This window comes from Strix uralensis, chromosome 1, assembly GCF_047716275.1.
Source record: "Strix uralensis isolate ZFMK-TIS-50842 chromosome 1, bStrUra1, whole genome shotgun sequence".
NCBI classification, from domain to species: Eukaryota; Metazoa; Chordata; class Aves; order Strigiformes; family Strigidae; genus Strix; species Strix uralensis.
In genome coordinates this window covers 113566509-113591533 of record NC_133972.1, presented here as the reverse complement: position 1 = coordinate 113591533, position 25025 = coordinate 113566509, and the positions used below count along the sequence as shown (strand labels likewise).

Below are 25025 nucleotides of genomic sequence, written 5' to 3'. Positions count from 1 at the left end.
CATCAGCAGAAAGAATTCCCTATTCCATTAACAAAAGAGACTTTTTCATCTTGGTTGCTTTCTAAGTGTTGAAAGGCTATCTACCAGAGTCTTAACACGAGAAAAACTGACATACAAGTCAGGCTGTTTCACTCCACCTATTGCCTTCTGAAGATGCAGCACTGTGACTCTGAAGAAAATCCAAAGAGATCCACGAAAATAGCACACACAGTGCTTGAACAGTATTTTCTTAGACTAATTATGTACGCAACCAGAAGGGGACAGGGGAAGGTCCTGTTCCTCTCAGTATCTTCAGCAAACTCCAATCCAACTGAAAATGCCCCTTCTTAATATAAGTTCCACAGACAACTACTATACAAGCATCACTAAATTAATTTTAATGTAACTGAGCTGAAGAACAGCAATTTGTTTAAATTTAAGTTCATCTCAAAGTCATCTGAACTCAAATACTCTCGTCTGTGTTTAAAAGGTGACACAATAGCTTTAAAAAGCTATGCGATCACCATTTGCTCCTGTGATCTCATTAACAAGCGGCAGAAGAGCGATACAGGAACTCCCATCATCTCATTGAACTCATACGTGCTTCAACAGAGCCACAAATTAGGTAAATTCAGTAGGCTGAAGTCATAAATTACAGAACATCCCCAATTTAAAACCATTACATTTAATCTGGCATTTCTTGATATTTAAGAAACTTCCAAAGTTCTCCATGTCGTACCAGCACATTTCTCCCATAGTGTCACCAATACTCAATTCTGTACCTGGTATGTTCCACTGAAGAGTTTTTATCATCAATGACTGCAATAGCCACAAGTTTTCCTAAAATAAGAAATAAAACGCTTGAAACCATTTAGAAAGAAACACACATTCTCAGATGGAAAATACTCCAACCTAGATCAGATACGGTCCAGAGACAGGAATTAGTTTTAAGTATAAACCTCAATGCCAAATAGCCTTTTCCAGCCGACCAAACTGTGGTTTTCTTAAAGCTACTGAAAATAAATTAAGATATGGCCTAACGCCGCACCACTAGCGTTATATGAAAAGCCAACCTACAGAAAGAAGTTAAAAGGGGGAAAAAACACAGATAAAAATTAATTCCCTACTTAAGCTGCATATTTGCATATACCTAAATATGTATGGAAACCTTTATTATATACTGGCAATTACAAGCTGATTCCAAGTGATTGAATCACTATTGTATGGATTCAGTAATGGCTATTTTTTACACTATTGAAAATTTGGAGTATTATCTTTATGGAAAAAAGCATGGAAAATTTACTGGCAGAGCCCAGAATTCATTACGTCAGAAAAACAACTTAGTTCACAGACCTCTGTGAGAGGAGCTTAAAGACCAAACACCAGAATATACTGATCTTTTCAGGATTTACTTTGTGAATTTTTTCTGATTAAAAATAAAATAAACTCAAAGAATCCTAAGGTGAACCACATCAAAATATGTTTAGAAAGATGGACAAAGGTTCTCCAGAACAAGCACTCCCTGTTAGGAAAACAGATCTATTAACAGTGTAGTCATCAGCTGGATTAACTAAAGCCTCCAGAGCTCAGAACAGTTTGTTAAGTCTCTGTAGGCACCATTGTTCACTCCAAACCCTCCTTACCAAGTCAATCTATTGCTCAGTGCCAACCTATCACCATGCCATAGGAAACATTACCCTCAAAAAAACCACCTCACTCTTGTTCAAGTAATACTGAAGAGTTTTGACAGCAAGAACAACAATTCGTTCCCAGACTTTCTTGTGAAATAGCTATAGCTTCCCCCCACCCTGCTTCTTCCATACCTCAATTCTCACTTTTCCCCATTTCTTTCCACACCCTAAGATGCTACCTAGTGAATACACCAGGAGACAGCTACTTTTTAGACTGGAAAAGATAACATAGATAAATTCCAGTTACTGAGTATTTATACATAAAGCTCTTAAAAATAAATGATGGCTTCTCCACTGTATTAATGAAGTAATAATTTTTTTTTTTAATTTGAGAAATTGTTAGACAAAAATATAACAGGAAGAAATATACTACATTTAAACAACTTGTAACAGCACTTCTGTAAATGTAGATTATACGGTATCCTGGCCTGGAAAAATCAACGCTTACTTTCTTCTGCTACTTCAGAGTACGTGTACCATAAGAGCAGTACAAGTCATTTGCCTATTCCAGAAGTTACCTGGCTGCAAAGCTTTCATTTGGCTTGCAAAAGAAGATTACTAGAGAAAAGTTAAAGCATTCCAGGACAGGTCCACTTTAGTACATGCTCTCCTCCCTTCCTTAACATATCTACTTGAACGGTATCTGAACCCATGAGATGCAAGACATATCTAAACCCTCCCATATTTGATAATTCTAAATCTAGTCGTAAAATTCCCTGTAGGTATTCCAAGAGTTAAGATGTAATTTATGCAAAACCTCAGCTGCTCTTAAAAGTCCTACTAATTTATTGTGAATACTATAGCATTAGACATACTAATTTTTATGTTGTGAGGAAAGGACTAGTGTAGGCTTTGGATAAAGCCTCTAATCAATAGGACAAGTCTCACCGACACCAAAAACACTAGCATTAGTAACTCTTAGCTCTGAGATTAATTAATTTTTGAGGTTTAGAAGACACATTCTTAGTGGTCTATAGTTTTTCTTAGTGTTAAATACAAGAGATGCCAAAAAGCTTAGTGGTAGCAGCATCTCACCTGTATCTCCAAGTTCATACAGCGTAAAGCCATCTACATTGAGATAGCCTTGAAATCTTTCTCTATTTATCCAGGAAGACAAATCACCATCTTCATACTCTAAAAAAAAAAAAAAAGAGAGAGAGAAAAAAAGAATGCATTAAAAATTGTTCTTTTTTTTTTTTGTAAGGTGGACAATCAGATTTACTTCTCTCAGTACTATAGCGGCAAACACTATTTTTTTTTTCCCCTTTTTCCTTTTATTAAACAAGATCTCTCACATTTCTAGACATTTCAGTTCTAAAAATTCTAAAACTATTTTCAACTGTTGAACAAAAAGTGTTTTATAGCAAAGCATAAAAAGCTGATTTAATGATTATTTATTCCCAAATCAAGGATAACAATACTAGTCTAGAAATGGGTTCCTCAGGAGTCAGTATTGGGACCAGTGCTGTTTAACATCTTTGCTGGTGACATGGACAGGGGGACTGAGTGCACCCTCAGCATGTTTGCTGATGACACCAAGCTGTGTGGTGCAGTCAACACGCTGGAGGGAAGGGATGTGCCATCCAGAGGGACCCTGACAGGCTTGAGAGGTGGGCCCATGTGAACCTCATGAAGTTCAACAAGGCCAAGTGCAAGGTCCTGCACATGGGTCAGGGCAAACCCAAGCACAAATCCAGGCTGGGTGATGAGTGGATTGAGAGCAGCCCTGTGGAGAAGGATTTGGAGGTATCAGTGGATATAAAACTGACCATGAGCCAGCAATGGGCACTCACAGCCCAGAAAGCCAACTGTATCCTGAGCTGCATCAAGAGAAGTGTGGCCAGCAGGTCAAGGGAGGGGATTCTCCCCCTCTACTCTGCTCTTGTTGGACCCCACCTGTTCAGCTCTGGGGCCCCCCACGTAAGAAGGACATGGACCTGCTGGAGCGATTCCAGAGGAGGGCCACGAAGATGATCAGGGGGCTGGAGCACCTCCCTTATGAGGTCAGGCTGAGAGAGTTGGGGTTGTTCAGCCTGGAGAAGAGAAGGCTCTGGGGAGACCCCTTATAGCAATAGGCTTTCCAGTACTTAAAGGGGGCCTACAGGAAAGATGGGAAGGGACTCTTTATCAGGGAGTGTAGTGATAGGTTCAGGGGTAACAGTTTTAAACCAAAAGAGGGTAGGTTCAGATCAGATATAAGGAAGAAATTCTTTACTGTGAGGGTGGTGAGACACTGGAACAAGTTGCCCAGAGAAGCTGGGGCATCCACTCCCTGGAAGTGTTCAAGGCCAGACTGGATGGGGCTTTGAGCAACCTGGTCTAGTGGAAGGTGTCCCTTTAGATGTTCTTTAAGGACTCTTCCCACCCAAACCATTCTATGATTCTATTAAGGTAACTGTGACCCAGTACAGAAAGGAACAGTTTCTGTCCCTGTTTTTAAAGTGGAGGCATCAAGTTTCAAAACAAATAAAGAGATACAAAAATCAGTATTTGTGAGACTCCTTAAATGAAATAGAAAGAAACCAAGAAAAAGTAGATGCATTAACAGTATTGTGAATGTAAATGTACAAGTATTTACATATGATTCAGAATTAGTTATACTGAAGGACAGTTTCAGATGATAGATGTTTTAACATGTAAAGAATCAAATTCCAACACGTATCACCAATACTTAAAATTACATCTTAATAACAAGTAAAAAAGTATACAAACATATACACACATATATAAATGCACATTAAATAAATTTGTGTTAAATCCTATTGTATATAGTGAATTAGCAATAACTTCAAGTTAACAATTAATTGTCTTAAGAACATAGCAAGCAATTCCAAGCATAAAGCTTCACATAGATCTGCATCCCACTCCCCCACTATGGGGAAAAAAAACCCAAAACACATACCAGACAAGGCCAGAGCACTGAAATGGATTTTGCTAAAAAGCTTTTTCTTATAGCGAGCTCTTCAAATTTTTGCCCAATCATAATAGTTGCACATATAACCTTTTCCAGTCTCTTATACTTCATAACTTGATTTACAATAATGTTGCTATTATAAAGAGTAAAATTTTTACCAAGTAAATTAGAAACCTGGATTATTACAAGCTTTGTGTTTGCCTTGAAAAGCGTGGAAAAAGCAAGCAGGCCACACAGCAAAAAGCAATTCAGAAGTGTTTCTTTTTGACAAGCTTTTCTTCTCCAAGCCCATTTAAAAAAAAAAAAAATCAAATACAAATCAAGGAGGCTATAGAGTGAATTTTTATCTGGAGAATGATTGGTAAGGCAACAGACTGAAAAGGAAGACAAGTACAGCCGTTCTATGAAATCACAAAGAATATCCTTCACAGCCCATCTGGAGTATTTTGCTGTGGTACTAATGATCTGCAGAAATTTAAACACCAGAATAATCTTTGAGTGATACGTTTTCAACTTAAAAATAAAAACGTGCATGTAAAACAACCTAAACCCAGAGTAGATGTTTTTGTAAATAAGCTGTGTACCTATAAGCCAACCCATGATATGCAATATAAGTACATGTGTGTATTGTGCATCTAACAGACTATAAAGCATGGGCTTTACAGTATAGACTGAGTGTAATCTAGCACTTATATATGGATATCCACACATATGGATATACACTTTTTATATAAATGGAAGGTGTACTGCTGTCAGTGGTGTTATAAAACATTACTGGTTTTAGGTGACCATCCTACAGCCTACACAAACAAGCCAGTTTATCCAGCCTAAAATTGTGTATCAACGGCTCCAGTGATAACAGTCCACATCTCCTTAATCTCTCTGAGGGACACTTTCAGAAAACGAGATCAGACTGAATGGTCAACCGTTCTACGTACACATGGTAACGCTCCACCAGTTACATAGGGAGAGGTTATGCTGTCTGATCCTTTCCCACTACCAACAGTCAAGCATCACAAATGTCAAAGTCACATGATACTCAAAACTATCAGTTAAGGCCCTCAAAATTTTAATACTGGGAATAAAGGCAGAACCAGTTTCCTGCTCCTTCAGTTTTTGAAGAAAGGCCTGCTGTACTAAGAAAGTACACGGTCAGTATTGCCAAGGCACAAAAAGTTCAAACTGGACCCTTTTATGCAATCTCTGAGCAGAGTACACACTTGAAAAAATTCAAATTAACTTGAGCGAGACAGATGTGACTGTCAGGAAGAGCATGTCAGAGAAAATCTGATTAACTGTTTGGAACTGTAAATTCATCTTACATGGGACTCCTCTTCAGTAAGAGTTTTCTTCTCTTTTGTATACGATGAATTTGGACAGTGAGTGAAGGGTAACTTTCATAAGTGCATTAATGCCAGCAAAGCAACATTAGAAGGCACATCTTATTAATCACATAAAGCAAACATCATCACTTCTAATTCAGTATTGCTAAAACCAATTCCTTCTCAAATGCATTTTGTTCCATAAGAACTAATTAGTTTTTTCCCTTCTCCTTCATGAAGGGGCTATTATTTATCATAAAATAGGGGAATTTCCCAGAACCCCAACACAACCTTCAAAAAAATCCCAACTGTTCCAGTTTCTCCACATATATTTCAAATACCTTGTCTTAAGGTAATGTCCACTTTTACTTACCATCATAAACAAAGTAAGTTCCATCTTTGATGACCACAACAGCAGGCAATTCTGGCAACGTCACATACTGAAAGAGGTGGTTCCCATTAATCCATGGAAGATTACAAGATTTTTTAAACAAACAATCTTAAAATGTGGAAACGTAGTCCATGGGGAAAATCTCAAAATACATTTAAATGTTTTCTGTCTACGCTTACTAAAATAAATTTATCAGCTTCCGCATATTTAAAAAATAACACAACATAAACATATTTTTGAGAAGCAGATCTGACAAAGTATAAATGAAGCAGGATTTTTACTAGGATCTGCAGTGGCGTGAAGAATATTTTATTGACTGGACATAAACTTTAGATAGGAGATCATAACAAGGGTTTTATCAATCATGCTCTCTGTTCCCCATTTGTGCTGTTGTCATCATACTTCTACTAAATGGACAGTCAATATTGTTGAGTAAAACAGTAACACTGATAGCATGTTAGCACAGTACCATGAGCGCTTTCCAAATGACATGCCTTCTGTAATCATCCTGCATTATCTTTACATTTACATCTAAATGTAAAAGCAGAAGGTTTACAATGTAACAGCTCGTATGAATGAGCAAGAAGGTAACTCTAGATGATGCTTTCTTCTCTTTATTTGCCCAAAACATAGTTTAGCATCTTTAAAGGGTAGATGACTATGTACAGCTTATGGCTTGCAAAAGATGCCTGAAGCTTGGAATGAGATTACCCAAGGTGATGAAACAAAGTCTAACAGTGAATACTGTCACGCAAAGCCTCATTACAACTACCAATGAATCCGTAACATTTTTGCTTCTCTCCATAGAATACTGCATACCATCACTACTTCAGTTTACATTTGACATTTGTGACAAATTACATTCAGTGAGAAAAACAGCTGACTGCTTACATGACTGTCATCAGAGAATCTCAGAGAGTTCGAGCCTTTTACACTCTTTCCACTGCACGAGTGAACAGTACTTTTCTTGCTCAGCTGGTGCTAAAGTGCAATATTCAGATCAAGGCAGCTTTTGATACAAGACTTCTGGAGATCTAACAATACACTATTTCTAATGAGACCAGTTCTACTTATGATGTTGGAAAATGCAGGTGCCTAAAAAATTAAATTATGCTAGTTCTCATCCTGCTAATCCCAAACTAATTTCAAAGTCATGCATTATCAGGCATGGAGCAGACTTAGGTCCTACTTGGAGTTAACAATAAATGAAAAAGCCTCCTGATTTTGCTTCAACACATAAGCAACAATGGTTAGACTAACAACAGTAGTAGCAATTTTTTCCACCCTTGTGACTAACTGCCAGTAATCTCCTTGTTACAGAATCCTGCAAAGAGCCATATGAGCATTCTGCAGACAGTAGACTGGATCGGTTGATTCCTGGGCAGACTAATGTTTTGATCAGCTGTATTACACAAGGTGAAAATAACTTTAGGGTATAAATATGAAAATAACTTTTATTAGGGTACCAGCGGTACTCCATGCCACAGACCCTCAAACTATTCATAAAAGTGGCTGGTGAAAGGGCTGTCAGGAGCAACAAGAGCTTTGTGTTGGCTAAAAATCAAAGTATCTACCTTCTTGCTCAGGCTGTACGGCCGATGTTGAGTTCTGCATATCTCGTGTTTATTAACACGACTGAACAAGTAATTTGGCCAATATAAAGCAATGACAGACTGACTCTCAGTTTGTATTCTTCGCCCATACAGACTCAAAAATTAAATGTTTCAGTAACGTAATTAGTTTGAAATTTATCAAAGCCAAATATATTGTAAGAAGTCATCTCTGTGCCATCAAAACAGCAAAATTATATATTTGAGGAGAACTATATCATTTCTGTGGAAATAGTAGGAACTGAAACAGCTTACCTCAGGCAGCACATCTTCCGAGGCAGAAAAAAAGTACGTATAAACTATTAGTTCTGAAGCAACTTCAATGTATTTTTCCTGCAAAAATACAAACAATGTTTTTTAATTTCTGAACTTCTAGTATGCTTCAAATGAAAGTTTTGTGACATATTTTATTTTCAGAGAGCAATTAGAAAATATGGTTATGAAACAAGATTGTAAAAACACTTCAATAAATGTAAAAAAAAGTGAGAATTTATTACAAGCATGCACTTCAGTCCTTTAGAAGATATTTTAAACTACATCTCTGAAGAGCCAAAAGAAGTAACTTTATTTAATCAAGCTTCAAACCTTTAAAGGAGATTCACCACCAACATACACAAAAAGTACACGATGTCTCTTTTGCACATGCTCGAACATATGCTGGCTAGGAAGTGGCCTGATGAGAGGTCTGGGAGGAAAGAAAAAAAGTAAAATCTGTTTCTGCAAGCTGCAAAATCCAAACAAATAAAAATCCCCAAGAAAATGCCATACAGTTTTTTGTGGGTTTTTTTTTAAAAAAACCCTTCATTCCCATATGCAAATCCATTTCATTTTTCAATTTCTTATTAAAGTTTCAACTAAAAGCAAAAAAACCTAAAAATCCCCCCAAAATTAACTTGTTATGTTCCTCAAATAGCATACTTAAATTTGAAATTAATATCTTAGTACAAAATGCTGCTATGATGTAAACACGCATGCCACTTACTAGCCACAGAATCACAGATTGGCTTGGGTTGCAAGGGACCTTAAAGATCATCTAGTTCCAAGCCCCCTGACGTGGGCAGGGACACCTTCCACTAGATCAGGTTGCTCTCAAAGATCAGGTTGAACACTTCCAGGGAGGGGGCATCCACAGCTTCTCTGGGCAGCCTGTTCCAGTGTCTCACCACCCTTATAGCAAAAAATGTCTTCCTTATGTCCAATATGAATCTACCTTCTTTCAGTTCAAAACCACTGCCCCTTACCCTGTCAGTACAGGACCCGATAAAAAGTCTCTCTCCAACTTTCTTATAAGCCCTCTTTATACAGTGAAAGGCCACAATAAGGTCTTCCCAGTCACAATAAGTCTCAATCATTTGAAAGATAAAATTCTGAATGCAAGCACAGCAGTTAGAAAATGTGGTCTTAAAATAAATAATCTTACAAAATTCTGGTAAATTATTACAAATCATTGTTATTCCTAAACTACAGAATTCTGAACAATAATAATATTACGTATCTACATGAATGCTTCTTAATTATATTTAAGAATGAAGGAAAGAAATGAGATTCTTTTTTTTTCCCCAAAGATTACTGTCTATAACATTTTGAGGCCACAGGCCACTGTAGGGAAGGAAGAAAAAGCCAACAGAAACTGTTGGGAACAATTCTGTAAAAGCAATTTCCTTACGTTGCCAACTGCTGCAACTTTTCAGATGCACAAGCATATATTAAACTCATATTTCCAAAATAACTTTAGAGTATTAAACAGATTCTGCCTTAATAATGATGTCTATGTGTCAGTCAACCTTTAGGTCAGTATTCTTGTTTCTAGCTTCCATAAGTTCCATTTGTTCACAGTTTCCACTACTTTGGGAAGCCTTTAGTTCTTGCACTGTAAAGAAGGGATTGTGACTAGCCATCCTCTACTTACTTTCTCCATGCCACTCACCAACAGTCTCACATGCAACCACATGTATAGCAGAGTTTTTCACTTCATGTCAGTATCTTGTTCTTTTCAAAACAGATTTAATTTCTGACCCACCTCAAAATACTACAGAGGTTTTAAGTCACCAGAACCAGTCTCACAGAAGAGTATACTTACCCTGCCACTCTATTAGCAAATTCAATTATATCATCTTTGGTTCTAGGTCCTCTATAGTTGTATGCCAAGTCACCTTTTAAGCTAGATAAATAGGAAAGAGAAAGAACAGAATTGAAATCAACAACTATATTTGCACATGTAGAATTACTCAGTCTTCACAGGTTTATTACAGTCACCTTTTAGCAAGTGATAAACAAGGTAATTTTTCAAATAGATAATAGTAGTGGTCAACAAAATATAAAACTCAATAACGCAATACAATGCAATTATGCAGTAAAAACTTATTTACACCATATCCAATTTACTGACTTGTAAAAATAATTAACATTTGTTTACAATTTTTTTTTTCCTAAATGACAGCAGTCATTTACTTTGTAAACACACAGTTCATTTGGAATATTTGCTCATGACCACCACGCAAACCAAATCCCAAACATTCAGCATTTATACTGCTTAGGGATTAGTCCATGTAAAAGAAATATATACACTTCTTTAATGCTTTTTTATAATTGAGAAGTATCAAATGACCTGCAAAACCTTCTGAATTTATGTGTTTAATTAAGCTTCAATAAAGTGTTGGGTCAGTTTACTGTACTCTGCTGACAGGAGATGTAGCATGCCTGCATTTTAAGAATATTCAAGGAAATTTTACTAACAGGCTTTTTTTGAATCCATACAAGTTTAGGAAACTCACAAGAAAAAAAAGTAACCATAAACTAAATTTTCTATGCCTCTATATGCCAATAATTTTTCATCCTTAAAGATAAGTAAGCCAAACATCTCTGCCCGCTTTTTGAGAAAACTAACTTGACAAGTTTTATTATATATTAGGAATAGTATTTGTTTAAACAATAACCTGCTAACAAACCCTGTATGTTCATAGTAAAAAGTACTCAAAATTATTAAGTCTTTATTTAACTATACCCTATATGAATTATAAACAAGTACATAATAATATGGACTGGTATTTTCCTATAAGTTTTGTCTTTCATTGATTTTTTTAAATTACATGAAGCAAAAAAATTTACACATACTTCTCTTGTCAAACAACTGCTCTCACACTTCACCCTATATAGTAACCACTACTGTCATTTATGTAAGACTTTCAGGTACACTGAAGAGAAGAGAGAGCTAATTAAAAATAAGAAAAAGCAATCAGCAACCCGCAAAAAGTTAACAGAAGACTCAGGTATGCACTTACTGCCTGAATCACTCTAAATGTGTCAAATCAATTGGTGCATGAAATTCCTTTTAATAATATATATATTTGAAATATATACTTGTATATACACACTTTTACAAAGTTGCATAGAAACGGCAATTAAATTAATTCCAAGTTTGTTAACCTGTTTTTAAGAATTCTGTTTCTAAAGATGCTTGATATTACTGAATTTCAAAGCAAAACAGTCCAGTAGAAACCAAAGATAATGCCAAAACAAGATGGTGGAGTATTTTTTTTTGGTTGGTTTTGGGGCTTTTTAGGTGGAGAGGAATTTTTTTTTTTTTTACTGTAACAACATCAGTGGCACAGGTAACTGTTAGAAATTCAATGGGAAGCATCAACTTACAGCTTAATTGTTGGATAACCTCGCACTCCAAATTCAGATGCGATACCTGAAAGAAATGTGTTAATGCCAAAGTGAACCAAGACTTTCTTGCTCTCCTACCTTAACCTTTAAACATAGTTTACTATTCCAGTCACATAAGTAAATGAAAAACCTACCACTTAGTTCAGTTTGAATTATTTTACTTGCTTTCAAGAAGCTGCTGTTATGAAGCTACATCATTAAATTCTGGACCTCTTTCAGAAGTACTGCAGGGTCCCAGCATAGACTCTCAATTCATATGCCACAAGTCAAAAGGCATGAGAATCCTCTAGACAGACATGCTTGGTCAGTTTTCACCAAAAGGTAGTATATATTTAATATGCACATACAATTGGCTGAAAACATCAGAGGCAAGAATTAAGCATCGTGGATGTAGAGCTGTAAATACTAATGCTTAAGAGAAATATAAAAGACAATTAACTATTCATGCTACAGTAACGGGTAACAACTGAAGTGCAGTGTCATAGTGTAGTAGTTTTTTAATGCATATTCTGCTGAGGTAAATGTCTACAGTCATCAACTTCACCAGAAACAGACATTTCATCATCAATCAGTTACTTACCTGCTGCTTACTAATGTGGTAAAAAGTAAGACAATTGCAAAACTTTCTCCCCCACCTCACATTTATTTAAAACCTTGTATCTTGCTCCATCAATTAGAGGAGTACAATTTGCAACCACCCTTCCAGTTGTGAACATAGCAACTGCCAGCTTAAACTACATTTTCCAGTCAATTCAGCATTTCCAAAAGTTGAACTAAGTAGTCTTCAAAAAAGGCTAAAGTCAGTCTTGTGCTTGTGCAATACCCTACTGAAAAAACACCCCTGTACTCAAAATGCACCAAGTCTCAATCCTTTTAACACAAGCATTCTGCAAGTTACCAACCACATGCCAGAGCAGCAGATGTGGGAGGAGTTGTGTACAGCGCTCTGAATAATATTTAGAAATTGTGACCCTAAGGTTGTTTGCCTGGATCAAAACCCTAATTGCACAGAACTACAAATAAAACTGGCAGCACACCTACCAACATTTTAGTCAAAGGAGACCGATATAAGAAATACGCATTACAGGATCAATTTGATTCTGATCCTTTTCCCTCACAGCTGTAATACACAGAACTAGAATGCATTAAAATGTGTATTAGAACATTCAATTACAAGAGCTGCTGACAGGCAGTTAATTTCTCCTTGTACAGCTCTTGAGCACAGTCAGGAGAACTACAAAATAGACTTTTTAAATATAATTTTTTAAACATCCCAGCCATGGAGTTACTAAAATTCTCTCAATGTTATGGAAGTGACTTACTTACATCATCACCTTCACTTGTTGATATGAAGAATGCAGTATAGGCAAACAGCTGCAATTATCCTAGCCCCAGGTGTGACATATTTCTACTCTGATCACATACAGAGGCAGACTTCTGAGGCTAACCCCTATGAAAATTCAACCCATACCACACCAGGTGCCTGTTCTGTTGATATAACTGCTGTATCCTCATTCCACACAGCTATCTGAGGCATCACTTATGGGATGCTTAATGTGTTCAGCTGCAATCTCAACTCCCTGATGACAAGCTACCCATAGTTCAGATTTTTCACACTACTTCATATTTTTATTAGAAACACAAAGTATGCTGAGCCAACCATTCATACTCCTTCCCAGTTACACAAGTGCCCAGCTGCGTTTCCTTCTGATGTTCTCAAGATTGAGTTACTTGGATTTCAGAGAATCTTTAGATTGGGAAGACATTAAGCAGAGTTGACTGAGCTTTTCATATCCAGACGCTGAAAGCTTCCTCTTTCAAAATAAAAGCATGAAACTATTTCAAAAGTTTTACCGGATTCTATTCTTTATAAAACTGGTAACAATCTGAGAAGAAAAACATTCCCAATTTTGAAGTTACCTGGTTGCATGATCTTGAAACTTTTAATACTCCAGACTTATTTTTCTTTAGCAAATAAGTATCTTTAAGATGAAACATGAGGTCAAACTTATGTGGTTTTACAGAAAAAGCTACATACAATAAATTGGTGTTTGAGACAAGATCGTTTTGATCTCAAAAGACCAAACTCTGCTATAAGTAAGCACAGAAAAATTGTAGTATCACTGGAAAAAGTATTCTGCATAATATTTTATGCAAATATAAGAATCTTCAATAATCAGGTTTAACGGGTATTAACTGAAAACTTCACATGTATTAACAGAGTTCTACTACACACAGATTTGACTTGGGCCCCACTGCTCCCTATGCCTTCTCTCTTAAATATCCTCCTGGTTCAACATAGACTTAAGTGAAATGACAATAGACAAGCACGCTAAAACTCAGAAAATACTGTTAAGCATGCAACAATCCTTTCATGTCTACTCAAATCACTTCTCTGAATACCTGAAGTTTTGAGTTTTCTTTGAAAACGTCACTACATATGAAAGACATCAAAAAAAAGAAAGCGTTAAAATAGCTGAAATTGATTCTTCAAGAAGACATTTACAGAGAAACATGGAAGAAATTGGCTCAATACTGATGTAATGACTTCAGTGATTTCAGGTGGCTTTTGGTGTAACATGTTAAGGACCAATTACCACCTGAAAAGAACAACAGCAAGAACACAAGCACTTGTCCAACAGTAATACAAGGAACATGAAACTGGATGCTGTCAAGAGATGCACCACATAAAGATGCTTGTATAACGGTACTCTAAGCAGCATATCAAAAGCAGATCTTTGAAAAGCTTTTACCTTCTGTTTGTCAGGAAGAATTCCCTACACAAGCAGAAACAAGTGTGATAAAAACCGCATACCACAGCATGTTGCCACTTTTAGAAAGAAGGAGGTCAGGAAATTGTTCTCCAACAACTATTTGCATACATTTGCTATGATACAGAACATAAGAATGACTTAATGAAAAAAATTAAGAACAGTTTCAAAACAGAGGCTATCATGAAATTACCTCTAACCAAACCATACTTACTAGAAAAGGAAGTTGCATCCATCTTCCCAACTTTTACTGGAGAGCCCATGTTTTTCATTTCTATACCCACTTCATTCCACACAGGTTCCAGTTTCTTGCAGTGGCCACACCAAGGTGCATAAAACTGAGAAGCAAATACATTTGATTTAAAAAAAAAAAAGAGAGAGAGAAGTTAATGCAGAGAAATAATTAAGAGATTCTATGTTAACCCTCAAATATATTAAGAACGCTTATTTTCCAGTCATGGTGGTCTAAGTCTTAATAAAATTGCAAGTTAATTACAAACCTGAAGTGACAAACAGAACTTTTATGAATTAGTGCTACTTTTAACATGAAAGCACAAGTTTGAAAAGAATACATTGAATTGCTCTACTATTATACAATTTCTTATTTAAAAATAGACTGTGTGGTAACTTTCCTTTTTTTAAAATCTCTCTTGGAATATTTTCCTCTTTTTTTGAAAGTTAAAAGATCATGTAATCAATCTATCCAGGAATATGAATTTATTTGCCAATAGAGGAACACTATTCTTTAAAAGGAAGGGCAATATATACGTGTGTGTGTATATACACACACATATATATACGTATACTTCCCCAACCTGCCCTCTAGATTTCAGTTGTTCAGCAACTACTTTTATACAAGCACACTGAAAAATTGATCTGGTTTTCTCACAGCCTAGAACTGAAAGACTTTGTCTCATCTTTCTGCCTATGTCTTGCTGCAACACCTCAGTGAAATTATTAGGGAAGATATCAATGTTTTCATATAACAAGATCAGGTCACAACTCGACAAAGTTGGATTTTGTTTTCCTAGACATTACTGATCAATTCTGAATCAGGATATATAGTTTTCCCCACTCAAAAATCACGAATCTGAATTATACAATTTGGGAATTACAGTTCATATTTGGGTGAGCTAAAAAGAATTTTATCTTACTCCCAAACAAGCTCAATCTTTTTAATAATTCCTTGCCTCTGAAATAAGGAGCACTGAATCTTTCCAAATATGTTAGAAAGGTAAAAGAAGTCTCTCATATATTTGATGCTGTAGTGCTAAATGTCTAGAAAACAAATCAGCTTGTATAACTAGAAAATGGAACTGTAAAAATTCTGAACAGAGGTGATCACCTCCTGACTGTGTTAGGTAATCTGCTTTCCTTCTTTAAGGACTGTAAAATACAGGATGAAGCCTGTCTGCATGTAGTACTCGGTCTAATTCCTGGTTCACCCTGAACAGTACAGACAGATTGCTTATCATCCTGTCAGAAGAATTACTGTCATGCAATTTTTCTGCACCACGTACAAACAATTTTCCAAACAATGAAGCAGCCTTACTACAGAGTTTATCATTGTACATTTCATGTTTTGATTTCCACTAGCAAGTCTTCCTATTTTTCTCATATACTCACATCTACGAGCCAAATATCATCTTTACGGTTTTCTTTAAACCTAGGAGGAGAAAAAACAAAATCAATATATGATGTATCTGAAAATAAACATAGGAAGTGATGTGTGAAACAGGCAGTCTACAATTAAGTGGGTATAAAACTATAGATACAAGAATTCTGGTTCACTTCTTTCTTTGGGGTTGGAGGGAAGGAAGAAATAGTTATTTTCCAGTATTAAGATTGCCCCTAGACATGATACTACATACACAGTTGTACCAATTAGGTTTCTCTCACTATTTGCCAAGACAAAAAACCAAAACAAAACAGAAGAACAGTAAGAAAGCAGAAAACACACAAAAGATATTTGATTAGGACATGTAATCTAAAGGGAAGTAGTATTTTGCAGCCATTCTAGTTATATCAAATACTGTTGTTGACAGTTTAGAAAAGTTGAAATTTTATGTATCAATACAGACCCTTAGAGCATTGGTTTACACTGTTATTCTACATTCAGTAAAGCTAAGATTAACTAAATTATCTTTAATACTAACATGCAAATCAATTTTAGTTTAACCTTCTTCAACATTCTACGATAGGTGTGTCAGGTTATGTTTTTATCAAAGGTGCACACAAGAAACCAACTTACTGGAATAAATATCTTCAAGTTACTGACAAAAAAAAGATACACAGGTACGACTGAATACTCTTAATGCTAAACAAATAACATCTTAATGAACTGACTAGCTTTATAAACTGTAAATCTGTCACTAAATGCTAAAACCCCTAAAACAAAAACAGAACATAATAAATCAAAGTTCCTTGGTACTTCTTGAAACGTTGCTTACACATGTCACTGAACTATTGTCATTACAAGATCATAGAAATAATCGCACTGCTTAACTATTTCTGTGTTGAGAATTAAATAAGCCATAATTTTAATGTAAGGTTAATTTTTTTAAAAGATGGGCTTTGTAAAAGTGACTAGAACTGGGGGACTAATGTCACACGCTATAAAATACGTTACACAACATACTTACTATAACACTATTATAGCGAAAGATGAATATATATATATAACTGCGCAGTGTGTGATCTACACTCTATGTTAAGATCCAATTAATAGAAGTTATAGCTCAACTCATCAATTCCCAATATGCAGCATGCCTATAAATGGCTCACAGGCAGTAAACAGAATCAGAGAATATTTACTACATTTTATTTAAAGTTGGATAGATTTGTGATGGTCCATAATGGTTTTGAAAAAATACTAATGCTGATGCTGGCCTACCGTTTGAAAGAAATAATTCAGAAATCTAATTACAGCACTGAGTGTTTGAAACTTAGAATTGAAGCATTTCACTGGCAAATTCAAGCCTTTTTTGTTTTACTGATAGCATACCAAGGTTGCAATACTTGTACAACAAAAAAGTTATTTGCAGTGACTAACATAAAACTGCTACTGGAAAGCAGCATTTTTAAGTCACAAAACTGCTTCATTGACCACCTCACTAAAAATTTACTTCACCACCCTAAGTGCTATAGAACTAATGAAAGAACTAGTTAGAACCTAGAATCTCTTGAGAACTCTAATGAAGCTCCAACTTCCAATAACAACGTCGAATAATTGGTTATGATGCAAGAGGCAGAAAGCAGATCCTGCTGTGCTGCAATTTAGAGTACCACCCTTGGTTTGTAAAAGAAGAATTTACAATTAATTGTTCTCCTCCCCCTGACACAGTATGAATGTTACAGGAGATTGCAAAGAACATTAAAGCACTGAGAAAGGTAGGACAAAAGCTTACAAAACCAGCAGACAGCAAGGAAAAGAAGGAAAGAAAGGAAAAGTCTGGAGGCTGAACATGCCAATGGAATTTAACAACTTTGGCCTCAGATATTATAAAAAAATGCTGTAGTTTTTACAATAATAAATTTCAAGTTGTACTACTCATTTACAAGCACCTATTTAATCAACTTACACAGAAACTAAAATTTAAGCGTGGCAAAAACCAACTATCTAAATGTGTTCTAGTTTTGGTAATAATGATTAAATTATTAAACAACATTAAGAAAGTTCAACATACTCTTGAAGAAAAACAGAAATCTCTGTACAAAAGGGTATTTAAGCATTTTGTGAAGGTGATGCTTCTGGGCCCTGTAAATACATTTTCGAGGATAAAATTTCAGTGTCTCTTTTTAACTGTCCTACACAATCTTCTGTCAGCTGACAGAAGCACAATCACACTGGTGGAAAGATAACATAGATGTTGCATATCCCTGAGTCATAATTATTTGTCCCAAACATGTACAACTTCTCAACATTTGGCACTACATGATCAAATGTTGCCTCAACCTCCACTTAGTCCACGCACCCCAGCTAATCATTAGCAGTTAAAAGAAACCAGCCTGAAACAAAACCTGAAGACCAAGGCCTCAATTCCAAGGGCCTTAGACCAACCCAGCTGCTGTTTCTATTCCTCCCCGTCTCCCTTCTCAACCCCCGTGCACTGTTTCTGATGCTTCTGATCCCGGGTTGAGCCACCAATGCATCCTCACAGACAGAAAAATATTTCCTTTTTTAGTCATGTTATTTATCTGCTTTGTTATCATGCAGGAACAAGTCAGCAAATGCCACAAAATGAGTACTGATCTAAGGCAGCCAGCAGTTAAGATCAGCATAAGTGGGTAAGAACCACAGTTCTTATTTTGCATTCGTTCCACAGCCCAGTTGGGTGATACTGGGTAATTTGCACCTCTGTTAGCAATTCTCTGTTACTTGTTTCCCTACCACCCTGTAAGCTGGGGAAAGGGACCTGCACCCTGTGCCAGCAGGTATTTTTTGCAACTACCACAATTCAAATATAACTCAGAGCTTTCAGCATCAGCAAAAACTCCATGATGTTTAGGTATCTATAAAAGGGAAAACTTGAAACATTCACCAGTCATTGCTCCCAATGCTTTTAGAAAGAACTGTTTTCCTGACTTCTTTCACCATTTGCCAATTAGCTAAAAAAAACCCCAACCTGTCCTGAATAACTCACCATTGAATTTTTATTTCCAATTGCAAATGCATGCATCTGTATAGTTTTGGAGTTGAAAAATCCAAGTGTTCCAAAATAGGATTTTCTTTTATCAGCTATTTCAAAGAAGTTACGCAACTACAGAATTATGCTTCTTCACTCCAAAACAGCAATTACATTTAAATTCACACCTGTGGAAAAATGATATGGTAACACAATGTGGGAGCACAGATATAGGCTATTTTATTCACTTAGCCTCTTTATTGTCAGTCCCTGAAAATATAAGGCACATTTCTGAAATGTCCTCTGAAAATCAACACTTTAAGCACCAGAGATGCTGATCTATTTCTCTTCAGTATCCCTTCCATACGTTCCCATTCCTTCCCCCATAACTTCACTGCACCTCATTTGTTCCTATGATTATCCTCTAGCTGAATAAGCAACATGATAAAAAAATGAATGGTTTTCTGACTATTTAGCTCTATGATGCAATTTATCATGGATAGAACCCTCATTAAGACATTGCTTTTGACTGGCTTCAATTTATCATAAATCAGGCACCTAATGCCACCTTCTCCTCCTCTACTAGCTAATATGTTCTATACCTTCTATTTTAATTCTATTTCAATTTTAATAATCATGCTGCTTTGTAGCACTTCAGATCAACCTGCTGATTTGTAAAAAAAATAATTCGGAAAGTTAGTTTTTATGGGGAACTGCAAGTACATAGCCATCAAACTGCTAAAGCAAGGCAGTACACGAACAATGACACTCCACAACCAAGTTAAGGGCAGGACTACCCATTTCACCACCTCCACAGTCTCAGGGCTAAATCTGTGGCAAAAGCACATTTTTACACTGGAATATAACTGGCACTTCAAGCAGCCATGAACTGGTCCTGCAGGTTTCCTTCTCTTTTCCGTTTCTGGCCACGCATGAACGCACTTATACTCGTTCTCCCAACTCCCTGTGGCAGCTATGCAGCAAACTAATGGAGAATTTGGTTAAACACAATCAGCTTTTATTTGGGGCAGGCATCAATCCACCCATATATTTACTCCACCAAAAAGAAAGAAAGAAAGAACGAACGAACAAGGAAGCCTAAGAACGTTTTTGGCAACAGCACCTGTAATAACATCTTTAAAGCAACTGCAAAATTAAAGTGTTCCTCGGCTTCATTAATTGCACCTACTTAACACAGGCCACAATCTTTCTGCCATTCCTGCTAAGAAAAAGACTCACTTTTCCAGCGTAGCTTTCTTGACAACAACACTCTGCACAAAGCTGTCAGTCTGGGGTCATCCCCCTCACAAAAAGACAAACAATATTTTAATAAGGCAAGACACCCCAGTACTTACGACTCATCTAGATCCTCCACAACACCCGCACCTGGTGCCACCACATGTGCAACCACTGCGAGGTAAGGAAAAGCGTACCGTGAGCGATCTCCAAACCGAACTGGGGGTGCTCACCCACGCCAGCTGACAGGCTCACCGCCAGCGCGCCCTTCCCCCTTTCCCCTCACGCCTCCAACGCCTTCCCACAGCCCCAGCCTTCCCCGCCGCCCCGCACCTCCCTTCCTCCCGCTCGCCGCAGCGCTGTCCGCCGCCCCCCTCAGCCCTTCTCCCGCCTCCGAGGCCCACCGCTTTTCCCCGCCCCGCTCGCCAGGCCACGGCCACAGCCCGGAACGGCTGCCCGCCAGTTACCTGCCGCCCAGAGGAGCCACGGCCGCCGCCCGCCCGCCGCGGCCATATTGTCAGGAGCCCCGGCACGGCCGGAAGGGGAAGAGGCGCGTGGCGGCGTCGACCTTTCCCCACTGCGCAGGCGCGGAGGCCGGGGCGGGGCGGGGCGGGCACCGCGGGCCGTGAGCTGCGCGGGGGGCGCGCGGGAGAGCCGAGGTGGTGGTGGTGGCGGCGGCGGTTCTGCCTGAGGGGGCGTAATGGCGGCCCCGGCCCGGCCCGGGGGTGGCGTGTCTCTCGCTGACTGGCGGCTGTCCGCGCAGCCGAAAGGTGCCCTTGGAGGTGTGGGGGGGTGAAGGGGGCGGCGGTGGTGGGAAGAGGCATGGGTGGACGTTGTCATCTCCCTAGAGGTTTCCAGAGTTGGGACCCGGCAGATTCTCTCATTCAGTAAAATAAATGCTCTGGTTCCTTGGAAAGTGAGTTTCAGCAGAAAAACTCGCACTACCTGCCATGTTGACAGCTGTCTTCCATGGGCAGAGCTCATCCTGTATGACTTACTGATACTTCGATGTCAGCAACCCTCCCTCAGCACGGTTGCGAAAAGCACGGGCTTGCTTCCTGCTGCTTAATGTCTGTATCTTTAGCTTTCCTCATTCTTTGAAACCTGTTATGGTCATTCCTATCTCCAAGTAGGTTGTCTCAGTACGGATCTGCAAGTTCTGGAAGGGCAAGTAATCCAACTGAGAAACCTTTTTCAAAAAGTTCAGTTAAGGCAGGTCTGGGATTATTCATCCTGGAGAAGAGAAGGCTCAGGGAGATCTTATTAATGTGTGTAAGTACCTGAAGGGAGGGTACAAAGAGGAAGGAGGCAGGCTCTTTACAGTGGTGCCCAGTGACAGAATAAAAGGCATCGGGCACAACCTGAAACAGGAGGGTCCCTCTGAATGTCAGGAAACACTTTTTCACCTTGAGGGTGACTGAGCACTGCCCACCAATCTCCCACCTCAGAGATACTCAAAAGCTGCCTGGATGTGGTCCTGAACAACCAGCTTTAGGAGCTCCTGCTTGAGCAGAGGGTTGGACCAGGTGACCTCCAGAGGTCCCTTCCAGCCTCAACCTTTCTGTGATTCTATGATTGTTCCTTTTGGGTTTGACTCTTTCAGTGTACGTTCTTACATATCCTTTTCACCTCTATACTGAAGTTACTTTCCTCAGCTGTACGTGCCAATGTTTGAGGTGTTTGTTGGAGAAGGATAGATTCTTTCCAGTGACAGTTCAGTTCGTCTGATTTAAGTGTTCAAGTCTCTTGTAATGATAGGGTCTAAAAGCAGCAAACATTGCAGTTGCCTCACTTTTGGGTGGCTGTGTGTGTGTGTGCACACATGCGTGTATCTACACATACGTAGATACATGTTCTCCTTCTGTAGCAATACAAACGAACTGGCTATTCATTACCTTCCTCGCTAGGCCATACCTGGCCTGGTGAAGACCTTCCCTTCACTTAATGCTTTGTGGGTATAAGCATGTTGGATTCATCAAATGATCCCCCAGCTCTTTGGAAAAGCCAACTACCATATCACAGGTTTATCGGCTGAGAAATAGGTCAAGATGTGAGGGTGGGTGCCATAGCTCTCACCAGAATTCAAAAGTGTCTGACTCTGGCCTAAGACACATGTACCTTTTTCCTCCCCACACTTCACTGAAAGATTATGCAGCATTACACATCTTGATAAGACTATTTCACTTTTTTTTTTCCTCCTCTCCCTGCCTCCGTTAATAGGAGAACTAATAAGTTAGTAACATCTGGATTGGATAAAAACTATGAGAATTATTCACGGAATACAGAGAATTTCTGTTCCACAGCATTTCACTTTCTGTATACCACAGTTAGCACAGTGGTGTCTGTATGCCTGACCAAATGAGAGCTGTCATCTGTTTTGATCCTAATCTAGCTGCTGTCTAGACTGAGACAATGAAAACAATTTACCCCATCAATCCTTTAGTGGAAAATCCATACGTGAGAAAATGGGAATAGCCAAGTAACTGTTAAAAATTCTCTTACTCAGCCAGTTCACAGTTGGCTTTAAATAACTTTTAAAGTGAAAGGAACATTTTATATAGTTCCGTATAGATTTGAATAAAGCTATTTGCACATCCTTTAAGTCCTATTTGTCAGCTTTGAAGTTTATTGACAAATAAACTTCACAAATAATGGAATGTGAGTGTTCTAACTTTTGCATTTTGCAAGCTAAAGTTGTCTTCTGCAAGCTGTACAGTATTCTTGAACTGTATTATTTTGAAACTGAAGGAGTCACTGTATATTCACTTCTTTGTAACTAAGTACATGCACACCCATATACACAACACTGCTATATTTATTTATACAATTTATAGTGCAGCTTTACTGCCTAAAATGCAATACGCATATAAAAGATCTTGTACTGAAGCCAAGTAACAAAGTATCGTGGGAAAAGCATGTGATATGCAAAAGAAATAAATAGGATAATGATAGATGAGGTCTAGAGAAATCTCAAGGGGTTTTTTGTGTTTGTATTATTTCTACTATGAACATTTCATTTGAAAAAAATACGGGATTAAGAGATTACTATTAATAGATTACTAAACTCACTGGAGTTTAACATAAGAAGGATAATTATAGAAGAAAAGGGATGACTTTCATAAATGAACGGAGCAAGAGGTATAAAACACAAAGAAGGATAAGAAGCAAAAAGCACAGAGAATACTGTTGAAATCCTGGGAGGTACTGCAGGAAAAAATGGGAATTATAGGGAGATCAGCAATCAATGAAACATTGGAAATTGAACAGACAAATTCACATACAAAGTTTCAAAGTGTCCTTCCAATCCATATTGTGTAGGAAGACTTATTGATCCCACTGTCCCAGATATTTCTTTTTTTGAACCTGATAGGTGGGGAGGTTCAACAAAGACGAGATACAAGTTTTGCCTCATGGCCTGCTGAAGGCTGGTTTTCAGAGCTTTTCTGCTGTTGCAAGATTTTCAGCCTGTTTGTGTGGGTTGTCCACTCTTCTTGCCCTGTGTGAAAGGCAGGGAAAAGGACTTATCTGTAACTCTGTCTAAATTATACAATGTAGACTTATTTTTACTGGAATGTGTGGAATTTTGCTTTAACAGAAATAATCTCTTTCAAATAATTTCCTAAGATTCATTAACATTGTAAACAGAATACCAAGGTCAGTTTCAATACACATAGGCGTAAATAAAATACTTAGAATATTAAAGTTCTTTGTGCACATCTTTATACAGTGAACGTGATTCTGTGACACCATGCCAAAGGAGACTTACCAGCACTGCCCAGCCAGGCATGAAAGGTCGTAGGAAGGATCAGACTAAAAGTGTAGAGTGGTGATGTAAGAGTGGAAGGAAAGAGAAGAAGACAGATGGGGAAAAAAAGAGAAAAGAAGGCAAAATGAGAGCTTGGAACAAGAAAAAGAGGCATGGGAAAAGATGGAAGAGCATTCTGAGATGGACAAAGATTTGGAGCCAGATTTGGTGGAGAGTTGATAATGCAGCATACATCAAGAGCTTATGACAGGGAGGGAAGAAGTTACAATTTATGAAAAGCCAAGAAGCTGAGATGCTGAAGAGAGGACAGGTTCTATATGATGAAGGCAAATCAAGAAATTCACCTACTAATTTTGCCACCAGTAGTATCTCTCAACGATGCTACTGTTTTGGGGTATATTTTACTACTTCTTTTACATAAATTTTACTGTATATTTTGACTTCATTGTATAAGTATAGTAAATATTTTTGCTATTACAGAGCATGAAATGTAAACATCAAAATGAAGTTTATAAAATGCTATTTCTGAACATTTACAAAAAAATTTTATACAAAATGTTTTCCAGCTATTCATGTTTTCCTTGCTGTTACGTGAAATCTGAGAATGTGTGGAAAAATAAATATTTTGATTTTTGTAGAAGTAGTCCCAGAATTAAATTAGTAATTTCAAAATTAAAAGAGATTTGGTTTTGTAAGTATAGAAAAATATGTTTCTTATTACTTAATGAAGTACAGGTGTTCCGTACTTTGAAAATATTCACCTCCTTGGTATTTACCTTTTATCGATCACTTAAGATTACAGTGCTGGCAATTAAGAATGACATGTTAAGTAAAACAAAAATCTAAATAAATACTACACAAGTAGATTTTCACATAAACCACATAGACTGTAGCAATGAAGGGGGGGAGGAGGATATGTAATTTGGAAGTGGTAAGTGCACATTTGTGAACAAATGCTTCTTGGCTTTTCCAAAACACATCTATGCACTCTTATAAACTACATGCCAGCTACAGAGTGTCTTCACGTGTAATACACGTACTATTACGAACA

At 37.6% G+C, this 25025-nt stretch overlaps 1 protein-coding gene and 1 long non-coding RNA gene across 5 annotated transcripts in view; one reads left to right on the top strand and one right to left on the bottom strand.

Moving 5' to 3' along the window:
* Nucleotides 1-20770, bottom strand: part of TMX3 (thioredoxin related transmembrane protein 3) — a 30333-nt gene extending 9563 nt beyond the window's left edge. For 3 of the 4 annotated variants that reach the window (XM_074877469.1, XM_074877486.1, XM_074877478.1), the window contains exons 1-11: nt 20676-20770; nt 20328-20382; nt 15974-16013; nt 14562-14685; nt 11556-11601; nt 9988-10068; nt 8493-8592; nt 8163-8240; nt 6280-6346; nt 2706-2804; nt 762-819 (exon numbers count right to left, since the gene is read on the bottom strand). In XM_074877469.1, the coding sequence (XP_074733570.1) occupies nt 762-819; nt 2706-2804; nt 6280-6346; nt 8163-8240; nt 8493-8592; nt 9988-10068; nt 11556-11601; nt 14562-14685; nt 15974-16013; nt 20328-20382; nt 20676-20721 (794 nt within the window). In that variant the 5' untranslated portion in view covers nt 20722-20770. The other variant, XM_074877495.1, reaches the window with a different exon arrangement.
* A 146-nt stretch (nt 20771-20916) lies between these two features.
* LOC141947002 (uncharacterized) lies at nt 20917-24669 on the top strand. The gene is made up of 2 exons (XR_012629991.1): nt 20917-20978; nt 23936-24669. It is a non-coding gene; the product is annotated as an uncharacterized LOC141947002 (long non-coding RNA).
* Nucleotides 24670-25025: the final 356 nt, after the last annotated feature.